This window comes from Arachis ipaensis, chromosome B3 (assembly GCF_059453495.1).
Source record: "Arachis ipaensis isolate K30076 ecotype BB chromosome B3, ASM5945349v1, whole genome shotgun sequence".
Taxonomy (NCBI): domain Eukaryota; kingdom Viridiplantae; phylum Streptophyta; class Magnoliopsida; order Fabales; family Fabaceae; genus Arachis; species Arachis ipaensis.
This window is the reverse complement of record NC_142438.1, coordinates 72,417,289-72,431,958: the sequence shown is the minus strand read 5'-3', so window position 1 is coordinate 72,431,958 and position 14,670 is coordinate 72,417,289. Positions and strand designations below refer to the sequence as shown.

The following is a 14,670-nucleotide window of genomic DNA, read 5'->3' as shown; positions in this document are numbered from 1 at the left end:
CCCCTTGTAAGTCACCTTAATAAAGGTGTTGGACTCCACCCCGAAATTCCAATACGTCGGGGTGAGGCGTTCCCCTTCTAACGACAGCCAGAAGGGATGGCGGCCTTTGACTGGACGTACCTTAAAATACTTGTCCTTATACTCATGGTAAGAGTCCTCGAACAAGCCAAAAATCCTCTGACCCTGGGCAGATCAGAAGGACATGAACCTTTTCCTCGCTTTTCCTTCCTTTGAAAGATTCATGAGGTTGAAGAAATAAAGGAAAACGTCAATGGACACCGGCAACTCTAAGTATTCGCACACTATCTCGAAACAGCGGATGGAAGCCCAACTGTTCGGATGCAGCTGCGACAGCGCCACGGAGATCCGATTAAGGAGTGCCATTTGAAAAGAAGAAAAAGGAATACGAACCCCCACTTGGGTGAACATTGACTTGTAGAACCAAATCCAATCGGCAACCCGGGAGGAGTTGAAGTTGAGTTCGTATAGCCGTTCGCTGGGGGCGGGAACGAAAACGTCGTAGTTGGTCTCCTCGTCAGTCCCGCCGCACAAGTACTCGGCTTGGCGGAACTCGGTAAACTCCTCCTCGCCCATCTGGTTCGGGGAGTCTTTCACGTCGGAAGTCACCCAAGCGTACGGGTCGTAACCCATGTTGGAGGTGGAAGCTCGTGAGACGATGCGAGGCATACCTACAGTGGGGGTACCACTCGGTTAGTCTATGAGGTCGGGAGTCCGGAAAAGTCCCATAAACTACATTTAGCCTATTCAATAACTAAAATTAAGCATGGCTGAAGCAGATTCCAAGTAAAAGCCTAAAAAGCTAATGCCCTGGAATGGTAACCCCCCATAACGCACCTACTTAATACTAAGGTCATCCAGCATACAAATCAAACTAGAAAAGCAGCATGCATATAGAAGAATTGGTAATGAAGATAAAATGAACGTGAAGCAGAAAGCAAAGGATAAATGCTTACCAGGATTGATTGTGATGATTCGAAAAAGAGTGAAAAGGGGCGAACGCACAAGGACGCAGTAATGGCAGTAGGAAATTTGGAGAGAAGAAGACAGAGATGGGAAGAACAAGAGAATGAAGTGGAAGCAAAATGAAAAACTGATGGGGGATTAAGAAACTAACTCAAAGGGCGCGAAAGGCAAATGGCAAAATAGTCTTTGCACGTAGGGTTTTGAAATAACCCATTATGAGCATTTAATGCCCAGCACGAAGAACGAGGTGATGAACGGTTATCCCCAGCAGCGAACAGACACGCGCGCAAGAGGCACGTCCTCTCCACGAGCAGCCGACCTAGCGACAACGCACGAGAAAGGACATAACACGCCACCAATGGCCCTCACGATCATTGCTGGTGCGTTGGGGGCACTGTTACGGCCTGGCCCAAACAGCTTGTGGGCCGACCCGAACCACAGACCACCCAACCCGAACGGTCGGGTGCGAGCAGCTCAACCACCGACCCGGATACGCGTCCCTAACAGCTCTCCACTACAGCTGTATGAGGAAGCTTCGAGGAAGGTGAGTCTGCCCTTGCGGGACCCACTTCTGACACAGTATACATGGGGAGGGTCCTACCCCTCCCCAAGGTACGACACACACCACTTTATCCCTTTTTCGCTTGCACACTCAACTGACTAGAGCGTCGGAGTGTCTTTGCAGGTGACACCCCCATTCTCCACACAAAGAGCTCGGAACGTCGGCTACTCCACCTCCAACCCAGCGACCCGGGACCAGACGATACCCCATCACCAACTGAAGCTTCACTCCGACCCGTCCGGTACCCGAGCAACCGTGTGTATATATATATATATATATATATATATAGTATTGATTATCGTTTTCAAATTGGAATTTAAAAATCAAAAGTAAGAAAAAAAGATAATCCATAAATCTTTCTGATCTCAAATCAATTTGAGGACCGTTCTGTATTTCTGTGTCTCCTTCAATGATATTAACCATTGTTTCTTCACTGCCCCGTTGGCAACTTTATCTTTTACCATACACATAAATTCATAATATTTCAGACATTCTTCCTACTCCTCTATTTTATTTTTTCAAATGTAGTTAAAAGGAATTTTTTTCTAAAATAAAATAAAAAAAATTAATATTTCCTCAAACACGATTTTTGGACTTTAGTTCCTCAAATACGATTTTTTTTTGGCATTTGGGCAAATTTGTCGACCCCATCGAACTCTACAAAAATGAGCAAGTTCGCCTTACCTCCGGCAAACAATATAAAAATTATAGAGTTCGCCTTACCCTCCCCCAAACTCTCCCTTAAAATTTTCAAATCACACATTTTTAATCTATATCATGGTCCCTAGAAGAGTATATATATGTACAAACAATACATAGGAGTACACAAAAATACACGGACAACAAGTATGACTTCTTCAAAGATTTTTTTTAATTATAAATTTTAAAAAACAAGCCATATTAATAATGAGAACAATTATTATCGTCTCCAAAAATAGACATGTACACTATAATAAGTCATATTTAACAAGAATTTTTTAATAATAAATTTTAAAGAATTAACTATTTTCCAAAAATAAAATACGACTTATTCCTGTGTAATTCCTGTGTACTCTTATACAAGGATCTATATATTCTTTTGGAGACCATGATATGGATTAAAAACGTGTGATTTGAAAATTTTAAGGGGAAGTTTGGAGGAGGGTAGGACGAACTCTGTAATTTTTATATTGTTTGCCAGAGATAAGGTGAACTTGCTCATTTTTATAGGGTTTGTCGGTGTTCGACAAACTTGTCCAAATACAAAAAAAAAAAAAAAATTATATTTTAAAAATTAAAGTCTAAAAATCGTATTTGAAAAAATACTAATTTTTTTTATTTTAGTTTAGAAAAAAAAAAAACCCTACTTAAAAGTCTTAAACCAAATGCAAGAGAAATAGACAATGAGCCTTGTATGAATTCCTTACACTCCTAAATCCATACACAACTTCTCTACGACCAGCTGCTGAAGGTAAAAGGTAACAGTACCACAACCACTTGGTAGCTTAGCTTCCCCACCCAAAAAGAAAATCACAAAAAGCATAATATAAAGAAAAGAGAAAACATAGCTTCCATGATTATGTCTGTGGGGACTTAGCTTCATCAATTCCAGCCCATGCATCTTTCCAGATAAGCAAATCCAGCCGACTCCACCATTTCATATTATCTCCCACTAATCACATTTTCCTTCACTTGTCATTTGTCAGTTGTCACTAATCACTAATCACTAAACATTCATTGTTATAGAAATGAATCCTCATAATTATTAAAAAAAAATTGATAATGTAAAGTATAATCTTTAATCTTTTATTATTTTCTCTCATATTTATTTTCCCATTGTCACATAAAACAAAATTAATTATTCAGCGAACAAACAACAATAATGACCAGATGCATAAAATAATTATAACATTTTTTTATTAAAACAAGGCTTGTTAACTTATTCCTTTAGAATTAATTGAGTTAAATATATTGATAATTTATATGCGGAGTTCAATAAATTTTGGATATGGATGATAAAAAAATTTAAGTTTCTCAAAGAGTTAATTATTAAGAACTAATTGAATAATTAATTTTACTTAAGAATAATGTGGTCCAAAATTTTTTGATAAACAAAGTGATTAAATACTCAAAAATTAATTTAAAAAAGGATAGGAAAAAAAAAAAACGGAATTAAGCCAATCACAGGCTTCTTTCACATATCCCTTTCTTCTTTAATCATTTTGTTATTTAAATTTTATTCTTTGTTTTATGTTTTTCAAGTTTCAACACTTTATAAGGGCACAAGCTGAACTTTGCTTTTTTCCAGTGAAGAATTCTGGTCACTGAAGAGAAACAACTCACCGGAGAGCCCCGCCGGCAAATGGACGAGTTCTGGAGGATGAGGATGGGATTGACAGCGGGGACCCCTCGCCGGCGGTCCATGGAGGACCGTTCATCTTCTCGCACATGGCGGTCCATCTTCGCTAGCGACAGTGCCTCCGAGACGGAAACGTTGGACCCCGAAGACTTCGCCGACGTCTTCGGCGGCCCGCCGAGGAGCCTACTTGCGCACAAGCTAGCAAAGACCAGTTCCTTCTATGAGGAGATTTTCCGGCCGTCGGAGTTCGCTTCTCAGGCGCGGGCGAAAGGCGGCAGGAGCTTGCCGGTGTTCCGCATTCCGGCGAAGAGCAACGAGTTTTACAGCGGCGTGTTTGGGTCGGACGATGAACGGAGGTCTAGGGATCGGTCCCGGTCGGAATCGATGGCGAAATCAAAGTCGAATTCGTCATCGGCCCTGAGTTCAGAGGACCTGAGCCCTCTCCGGCCGGCGATCGGCGATGATGTGGCATTGTCTTCTTTTGCTTCAAAGCTAAGGTTTGCAGTGAAATCCCGAATTCCTATCTAATCAATTGAGTAAATATCCAAATTGTCTTCAAAAATTTCAAATCAGACACTTTGCTTTTCCAACAAATTTTTATTGTTTAGAAATGTTTGAAAATTAACAGATTGATGCTCCTTCATTTTTGAAGTAGACTAATTTGTTGTATCGATATTTTTGAATATAATGGTTTTATAATAAAATTTATCATAGATTTATTTGTCTATCACATATATTGAAATTCGATTTGAAATTTATTAGGAACAAATTTAGTGTTTAACCAATTAATGACGGTTTGCAGAAGTTGTGCATTGTCAATTGTGCCCTTTGTGGCTAGCTAAATTTGCAGATGGCTCTGTACAGATCTTACTTATCATGTAAAGATGAATTTATACTTTCATATCTAGACACGGGTGGTAGCATCTAGATATATCTAAAATAAATAAAGTAGCTGAAGTTGGAGATTATTTTAATAATGATATAGAGTTAGGGCCTGAATTTTGATATATGAATATGATGTATAAAAATAAACGTTAGTAGATTTTGATGTGATCAATTTGAAGACAAGTCTAATTCTTTGGAAAACATATTCTACTGATCTATAACTACGAGCTGGCCTATTTGACAATTTGACATTGACAATGCAAATTATTTATGCTTGATGGGTTCTGTTTTTGCTGAATTTTATTGAGATGCAATTATAGACCCCAATATGGTGATCTATATTTTAAATCTGATATTGAAGATGGTTTGATTGTTTTAGGCCAATTAGTGTCCCATATAGATGGAACCCATGCACCATGATGCCTGAGGAACACCTTATTAAACAAGGGAAGCCATTCTTTCAATGCAATGGCCAATCATGTGAAGTTCAATATCAAGATATTGAATGCAAGGGGAATTTCACGAGTTCCCTGTTTGGACTCTCAAGAAAAGTTTCCTCCCCAGAAACAATTAGTCTTGGATCTAATTCATGTCGAACCATGAAAGTGACTGACGAATTTGAACTTAGTTCCCCATTTTCGGCTGTCTCCGGACTCTCTCAAGAGCCTGATGCGAAATCTTCGGTTCATGATAATGTTCTTCCAGAATTAGTTATAGAGCCTGATGATGATGATGAAGTTATGAGCTCCTATGTCATAGAGGTTAACTCCAGCACCAGAGAGGAACATCGTGGATCAGAAGCCATTGATGAAGCAATTGCTTGGGCTAAAGAGAAGTTCCAATCAAGAAATTCTGATGAAGAATCATGTTGGAGAAACAACGGGAATGAACAATCTACTGTAATAGAAGGTAATTGTCCTGACTACTAAAATGTCTCTTGTAAATCTAATGCTTCATGCATGTAACAGACAAAAGACGACAATTTATATTTGTCTTTGATCCTGTAATGTAGGAAGTCATGCTGCAGGTAAATACCATAATGAAGGGTTCAGAATAGTCAAGTCTCCAAAGGTAATACAATTTATTCAAGAAGCATGATTGTACAAATTACTTGTATACCTACATCATATTAGTGAAACAAATTATAGGATAGAGGAATACTAGAGGGCCAGCAGAATTTCTTGTGTTTAGCCAGCAGTTAGCCATCATTGTTTAAAAGTCTGGGCTAAAAGTATGTTGTTAGATTACTAGACTAAAAGAATTAGGTTAGTGGCTAAAAGTGATAGCCAAAAATAATAAATTCTGATAGTCCTTGAGCATTTCTCATATTTGGCCTTAGTTGGGTTTTGAAACTGGAGAACAATCACACTTCATTTCTTGGATTTGTGTCTACATAACAAGTCCTTAGTAAACTGCTTTAATTTGAAGCCTGGAACTTTTATCTTATAAAGGCAGAAAATAGGCAAAAAGTTTGAGGACACTATTCCCATATTATGAAAAGATCATTTTCAAGATGATAGTGGCAACTGTTCAAGAAAAGAAGTGATACAAATTATTCAACTGTGCATGATTTATGGACAATTAACGCAAATCTATAGTAAGCCAAATTTAAGGCCAAGAATAAAAACTGTAATTGGAAATGAGTGCAAGTTTAAATGCATTCTAAATTCGATGCTTGAGATTATAATATTTCTTTCTTTTGATTTCTTTTATTATAAAATAAAGATTTGTATTGATTGTAATGCTTTTTTCTATAGAAGCTACAGATAGAAACAGAGAAGTTGGATAGAGATGTAAGATTGTGGTCATGTGGCAAGGAAACTGACATCCGGCTACTGCTTTCAACACTACATCATGTAATTTCTGTTATTGATCTCTTATTGCTATGAATTGATTGAATTCTCTTTAGTTTCGTTCGCAGTTGACGCAGATATAACAGGATCATGACAAGGTTGTATGTTTTCACTGCCAGATTCTATGGCCAGAGAGCGGCTGGTATGCCGTTCCAATTATGAGCCTAATACACAGCTCACAAGTGAAGAAGGCATATCAGAGAGCAAGATTGTGCCTCCATCCTGACAAACTTAAGCAAAGAGGAGCAACACTTCTACAAAAGTACATTGCTGAGAAGGCCTTTTCCATTTTGCAGGTATGTAAAATATATACTATTTTTGGATAAGTTTTTTCCTGTACCAGATATTATTTATGTGTTTTTTCCTATCAGTTTAAGTTTTTGAAAAAAGTGGTTTTATGAATAGTTTCATAATTTCTATGACTAAAAGGTCTAGGATTCGACCTTTGTTGAACCTCAAAAAGAATAAAATTTGGGTTAATAGTCAAATTAGTCCCTAAAAAATGGCTCGTTTTTCAAATTTGTCCTTGAAAGATTTTATTGATCAAATTAATCCTTCAAAGATTATAAATTAATTATTTTTGTACTTTAGTCACTCAATTAATAGTTTTCGTCAACGATTAATGACATGGAATATTAACTCACATTATACATGACACCTAGTATATCTAATTAGACGCTAAACAATTATATTTATGAAAATTTATCAATTTAGTGTCATTAGTTATATTAAAATATAGTAATATTAAGGTTTATATAATTGGAAAAATGGACTAAATTGATAGATTTTCATAAACTTATCAATTAATAACGTTTTATATCATCAATAGTTGGGGAAATTATTAATTGTGTGACGGAAGGACAAAAATGATTAATTTGTAAAATTTGAAAGACTATTTTGTTTGATCAAACTTTTCTAAGGATGAATTTAGAAAATGACCCATGGGCTAATTCGATTATTAACTCAATAAAATTTCTATATAGGGCAAAAACAAAAAAACCAAAAACAAAAAAAACTATGCAAAACTCATACAAATCCAGAAAAGATTCTTGGTGAGGGACATGTATAAGATATATCATATAACCATCTATGTGCTTCTTTCTACTCGTTTAAGCTTTTGTGACTATTAAACCACTCTTCCACCTTAGCCCATGACAACAATAAAGAAGTCTTGCGGCCCACAAATTCAACCCAACAAAATACATAAATTCAGTTACAATTTTAGCCTTTGTTATTTTATCTAATTTTATCTTTATCTTATTTTTATTTGTTCTTATCTTATCTTTATCTGCTTTTATCTTTCATAGGCCAATGTTCTATATATATTTAGTTTTACCTTCATAATTTACAATTCAATCAATCAACAATCAATCAAGAAATAGAAAGTATAACAATTTTTCATCTTTTCTTTTCTTATTCTTTCATAGTTTTGTTAGGGAGAAAAGGTTTCATAATATTTCCTATGACTAGAATAGATGATCTCAAGAGAAAGCTTTGCGCAATCTTGTCAGGTGTTGATTTTCACCATTGATTAAGAAGGTGAAACCAAGTATGAGACCTTTAAAGACATCTATTATGTAACACCCTAATTATCATAAACCTCACCTCTAGCCGTAAAGCAAAGGTTAATCAAAGATTACGACAATTCTAAGGCTTATACATATTTATATAGAAGGAAATAATATATACTAGAAGCTCGATAAAGGATTAGGCTTAAAAACAGAATTACAAAAGTGCAAAACGTTCACACGAAGCTAACGCACAAGATACAAGGTATAGATGCAAGAGAAAAGAATATATATATATTAGAGTATAATAATCATAGGGAATTAGCCGCAGCTTGCGGAGTTTAAGCCAACTAGTTATAAACAGAAAAATACAGAGTTTTGGAGTAAAAACAACTTATACAACTTATCTCTCAGGTAAGCCTCTAAGGTCATAAAGTCTAAAACAAAAAGGGTGAGAGAAAGTACTACAACAAAATAAAACAGAAATAAGCTAGGAAGAAACCATACTCCGCTCTGCCACCATGTCTGCAATTTCACCGAGGTGAATTACGACCTCCATCTGAAAAACAACAAAGTATGGAATGAGAACCGAAGGTTCTCAATATGGTAACAGTGCCTAATAATGTAAGATATAAGGTTCTGCGACGCCGAAGGCAATCCTAGAACTTCACATTGATACAGAATATTCAAGCTTAAAACAATAATTAACGTAAACCAGAAACAATAAACAGGATTTTCTAAACTTAAAGGATTTCTAACTAGTACTAATCATACCGCTGTATCCTACAGCTTTCGTCAACCTAACCTCTGTACGATCCCATCGCCACTGTCTAACTACCTACTCAGCACCAGACAATCGCAGGTAATACAAGCAAGTAAATCACAAGTAATATACATGTACAGCAAGTAAAACAACTAGCAAATAAGCATATTATTCATTTAGGCAAGAGATTCAATTAGGCAAAGCAAACAAAACACATAGTAGATGCACATGATGAATGCTTGTCCTATTGGTTTGTGATATCACTTGTCAGTCTATGAATGCCAATCGGACACATCCTTCCGGATGTCGTCTTTCTGACACGTCTGAGGATATAGCACCTGGTGATACATTCGCATTTTAGCTAGTTTAGTTAGTTAAATTAGTCAATTTTAGTTCAATTTCATGCATATTACTCAAATAAATAAGTACTTAAATGGATTCTCTCATCATACTTTGATAGATTGATGACTAAATGAATTTTGCTCAATTTCATGCAAACAATTGAAGAAAAGTATGAATGAGTGAGTTATCTAAAGATAGTTGCTCGAGGAATACAGCTTTGATGTATTGCTATTCTGTGTTTTGATCATAACAGGGGAAGAAGAGCATAGCGCTATGCTCACTTAAGCTTTAAGAACGCTACGTTCTCCTGCAGCATGACTCTCGGCGCTACGCTCCCTTTCAAAGAGCGCTGCGTTCTTTACCCAAGAAAGTTTTGTTAGCGATGCGCACGCGTGGGTGACGCATATGCGTCGAAGTGGTGATTTTTGGAAGACCACGCGTACGCGTGGATGACGCGTACGCGTGGATATGAGCAGCGTTCTTCACCCAAGAGCGCCTGCGAGACTTTCAAAAGTGGGATTGAAGATGTGCCATCGACGCGTACACGTCGGTGACGCGTACGCGTGGAAGTGGTGTTTGAGAAGAATCACGCGAACGCGTGGACAAAGCGGCAGCGTAGAAGTGGTTTTCTGAAGCCACGCGTACGCGTGGATGACGCGTGCGCGTGGGAGAGCGCAGTAAAGAGGACGCGTACGCGACTATGCGTACGCGTGACAAGGACTGCAGAGAGTAATGACGCGCACGCGTAGGTGACGCGTACGCGTCACAAGTGCCAAATTGTTGAACGACGCGTACGCGTGGGTGACGCGTACGCGTCGATGCCTGTGCGCTTCGTTTTCTTAAAGAGCACTACGTTCTCTTGGAGCAGGATCTAAGTACCAATCGAGAAGCCCATTTTGAAGAGTTTCCAAGTACACCTTAAGAAGCAAGTACACTAGTATAAATAGAGGGCATCTTGAATTTTTGAGGGACTTTTTTCGGAACATCTTCTGGATCTTCTTTTCCACTTTCTTTTTCTTTTAGATCTCTTTTGTACTTTTGCATATTTTGAATTTTACTTTCTACTGAGACTCTGGATCACTTTCCAGTTTCATTTCTGTTTACAGTTTTATTTTCTTTTCTGTTATATGCTTAGTTTAATTTTCAATTTGAGAATTCTGTTTGAATTTAGAGCTATGAATCACTAAACCCCAATTTCACTAGGGGGAGGAGCTCTGTTGGTTTCAATGAACTAATGACTCTTCTTTTCCTCTCAATTCAAGTGGATTCATCTAAGAGGAAACTCTTGTTCTTCACAGATTCAATTACTATCGAGAGAGGGATTGAATCTATTTGAATTATGTGATGAACTTGAGAAAGGAGTCACAGAAGTCAGTTTAGAATTCATCCTTTCATAATTCTCTTGATTGATATATTCTGAGTTGGTATGTGAGATGTAACCACCCTGAATTGAGATCCCGAGAGTTGTGTGGCATTCAGGATTAGCTATTGATTTTCACCTCTTCTCATAAGCAATTAGATCAAAAGATTGCCAATTGTTTGTGATAAGAGAAATTGAATCACCAAGAGATTGGGATCCAATTACTTACAATCTGCCATAGATCTGTTTCCCATGATTGAGAAGGAATTTATCACCATTAATTCATGAGAAATCAATATCTCTGATCCCTAGTGATATCACTCATCATCAATCTTTACTTCTGTTCTTTTGAATTTCTCATTTTCCAGTATCCGATTCCCTTGTTTACATTTCTGTAATTTACCATTTCTGCTATTTACATTCAACCTTTAATTACTTGCATTCTAAGTTTCAGTCATTTACATTTCAGTTCTTACATTCCTGCAATTACATTTTCTGCTTACATTTCAAGTCATTTATCTTATCCTCTTTTAATTTCAATTATTTAAATTCCCTTGTCATTTATATTCCTGCACTTTACTTTCATGATGAATACATCAAGAAACAACAAACTGTCTGCCTAATTAGATTATCATTCAACTAAAATTGCTTAATCCACCAATTTTCGTGCGATCGACCTCACTTTCAGTGAGTTTTATTACTTGATACGACCCGGTATACTTGCCGGTAGTTCATACGTGTGAAATTAATTTTTCGCCATCACTTGGCACGCTTTTGTTCTGAGGATATAGTGCCTGGCACACTATCATTCCGAGGATATAGTGTCTGGCCCACTTGCATGCTCATTCCGAGGATATAGTGCCTAGCACACTCTTGCGGCAGAGAAGAAAAACAACAACAACATATATTTCATCATAAATCGTTCTAAGGATATAGTGCCTGGCACACTTTCCACATTCAACAAGTCCATCAACCTCAAATCATCACCAGTCATCACCATTGCTCATCTCAATCTACTTTCAATTTTCATTTCTCAACATTCCAAGGATATAGTGCCTGGCACACTTTCCACATGCAACAAGTCCATCAACTTCAAATTATCACCAGTCATCACCATTGCTCATCTCAATCCACTTTCAATTATCATTTCTCAACATTCCAAAGATATAGTGCCTGGCACACTTTCCACATGCAACATCCATCAAACTCATAATAACCATCATCAGTTCTTAATTCCATTCCAAGCTCGTTAGTTCATCAGTTTCTCAATTCGTTGTCAGTAATCACCAAGTTCACTACTCTTCCTTCTCTCTCAACCAAACTCATTCCCAATACACCAGAAACCTAAACCTTCGTTCTCTAATTTTTCAAAGTAATACCCAAATAATTCCACCCAAGACCTTCTCTATGTTTAACAGCCAAAAGTAAGTCAAAAAGTCTTAAATAGGTGCCATAGAAGTTTACAAGTTTGTTGGAAGGTGAAACAGTTAAAAACAATATTTTAGTTAAAACACAGGGCATGTGCGTACGCACAAGGGTGTGCGTGTGCACGCCCAGAAAAGTTTTCAAATGTGTGCGTACGCATAGAGGTGTGCGTACGCACAGGTAGTAAAAATTTCAACTCTGTTCATCCGCACAAGGCCTGCGAACGCCCTCAACAGAGTGCACCTTCCAACGTGTGCGTGCGCACAGGTTGTAAAAGCTCACAGGGGTGTGCGTGCGCATAAGGCTATGCGTGTGCACACAAACCAGAAATCACAAATTCTGAAGTATGCACAGAATTCAGATTTTGACACCAAAACCTTGAATGATCATAACTTCCTCTACGAAAATCCATTTTCTACAAACTTTATATCCATTTAAAGATTTTTCAATGAACTTTAATTTAAAGCAAATTTCAACAAATTTTGAAAACTGAGGCTCAAGTTATGATCCGTCAAAGTTCACTGAAATTCTATTCTTACCAAAAGTCTTAAAACCTCAATTTTACCACAACTCTCATCTTAAAACCAAAGCAAAGCCTACTCAACACAATACCAAATTCACTCATGAATTCATACCAAACATTTGTCGACCAACCATCAATAACCTCCCATTTACGCTATTCCACACCATCAAAATCATTATTCTCCAACATCTAAAAAATCATCATAGACACTCCTAATTCTCCTTATTCATCAATAACATTTTCACAACTCATCATCAATCATCAACAATACCAACAACTCTCAACAACTATAATAATTCTCAACATTCATCATCAAATCATTAAGCTCCCAAACATTTCACAGCAACATGAACTCAAAATCAACACCATTCAATATCATCACCAAGCACACGATTCAAAACCCACAACCATCATCATAATATATCATCACACATCAAATTCATCAATATCCTTCAACAAGCACCATAAACATATATTATATATTGCAACATTCCCTACAATCCTCTTCATCATACAACATAATTTCAAAAATAATTAAGCGTACACCAACATCATTCAATCCTATCTTATGGTCTACTAGCCTAAGCTTTAAGAAACATTACATATTACATAAAGAAAACCGAAATCATACCTTGACTGATTTCCAATATATGCAAAAGACCAAAAGCTTGATTCCAACAAGATCAACAAGCCTCAAGCACCAACACTACTTTCAAAACTCATCAACTACCAAGCTATACACATAACATACCAAGAATCAACACTATAGCTAACCAAAATATCAAACCACAAGAGTTTGAAGAGACTTACCTTTCCCAACAAGATTAGGGGTAAAATCCAAGAATTATCCGCTACTAGAAATCACCTAAACAACCAAAACCACAAAACTTACTCAAAAACCAAACCCCAAAAACGCAGAGTGTTAGGGCAGAAAACTGGGACGTGAGTTTCGAGTTCTTACCAGATTTTCTTAAATAGAAACAAAGAGCTCGTCGAGAGCTTCGCATGGCCGCAAACGGCTCATCAATCGGAGTTTCGTAGCTCAAGTTATGATTCCCAGAAGGTGATGATGAATAGTGACAATGGGGTTTCACCCCCCACCATCACCATATCCGAGCTCTCTCTCTCTCTTTGTGCTGAAAGTGGCTCTTTTTGCCACTTAAGTGGAGTATATATATGTTGGACTTGGGCCCAGTTGGGCCCGGTCCAACCCGCTAAGTGATTTGGGTCCATTTGGCCCACTTTGGGCCAAAACCTTTAAAATTAGTGTCCGGTTTTCGATTCTAAATTATTTTTATCCTTTCAAAACAATAAATCAACTTTCAAAATCTTATTTTCCAAAATACGCGGTACTGGACAGACTAGAGCCGGTACTGCCAGCTTAAGCGCCAGTACGCATTTCTTACAAAAACTTTTCGAAAAGATACATTTTACAACTCAGAAAAATTCATTGAAATCAAATTTCACCTTTATATTTTTAAATTAAAACTTCTAAATTTTGAATCTACTCTGAACACTTAAAAATTATTATTTTCACTAAAGTGATTAGGCCGGTTCTTGGGAAGGTGATGTCTTGAGAAGGTTTCACAGAGATGATCTTTTTCCTTAATTTTTCTAAAAGGCAATAAAATATAGACTAGGATAAATACAAAATCGAAATTCATATCTTCTATGTTGGAACAGGTTGCATGGACTGCGTTCATTTCTCAAGATGTTTCTTTCTAAACGGTGTATGACTCTAATTCCCTATAACTCGGTTTAATTCTGGTTTAACGCTCGGGGACAAACACCAAGCAAGATCGAATGATGGAAGTGTGTGTGGCCATGCAGCAAATACAGGTTTTAAGTACATGAAATTCGAAAATAGCATCTCCTCTCCTTTCTACAAATAGTTGACTGATGGATGTACCATTTCATTTTTGTTGTATCATAAGTTGTTTAATGCTTTTGTAGATACCAAATTTTAACCAGCCCAGCCTTTGAAGGATCAGAATTGTTAAATAAATATTGTAGAAATAGTTAGGAGTGAAATAATTATGTGATTAAATTTAAAATTTTAACTCGAGGTTATTGAATTCTGTAAATATATAGTAAATTCAGTTTTTCTTGCTTGTTTGGTTCTTGAAA

The 14,670-nt window shown here is 37.0% G+C and overlaps 1 protein-coding gene across 4 annotated transcripts; it reads left to right on the top strand.

Moving 5' to 3' along the window:
* Window positions 1-3,723: 3,723 nt before the first annotated feature.
* On the top strand, window positions 3,724-14,670 carry LOC107630520 (uncharacterized). 4 transcript variants are annotated; one of them, XM_016333683.3, is made up of 6 exons: window positions 3,724-4,381; window positions 5,149-5,678; window positions 5,782-5,840; window positions 6,527-6,625; window positions 6,742-6,918; window positions 14,227-14,670. In XM_016333683.3, exons 1-6 carry the CDS (start codon window positions 3,888-3,890, stop codon window positions 14,266-14,268), a joined length of 1,401 nt encoding a protein of 466 aa, XP_016189169.1. In that variant the 5' UTR covers window positions 3,724-3,887; the 3' UTR covers window positions 14,269-14,670. The 4 variants fall into 4 exon arrangements, with proteins under 4 accessions (XP_016189169.1, XP_088365648.1, XP_016189171.1 ...); XM_088509522.1 differs by lacking the exon at window positions 14,227-14,670 and adding an exon at window positions 9,489-10,462 and having other exon boundaries at window positions 3,768-4,381; window positions 6,536-6,625; XM_016333685.3 differs by having other exon boundaries at window positions 3,770-4,381; window positions 6,536-6,625.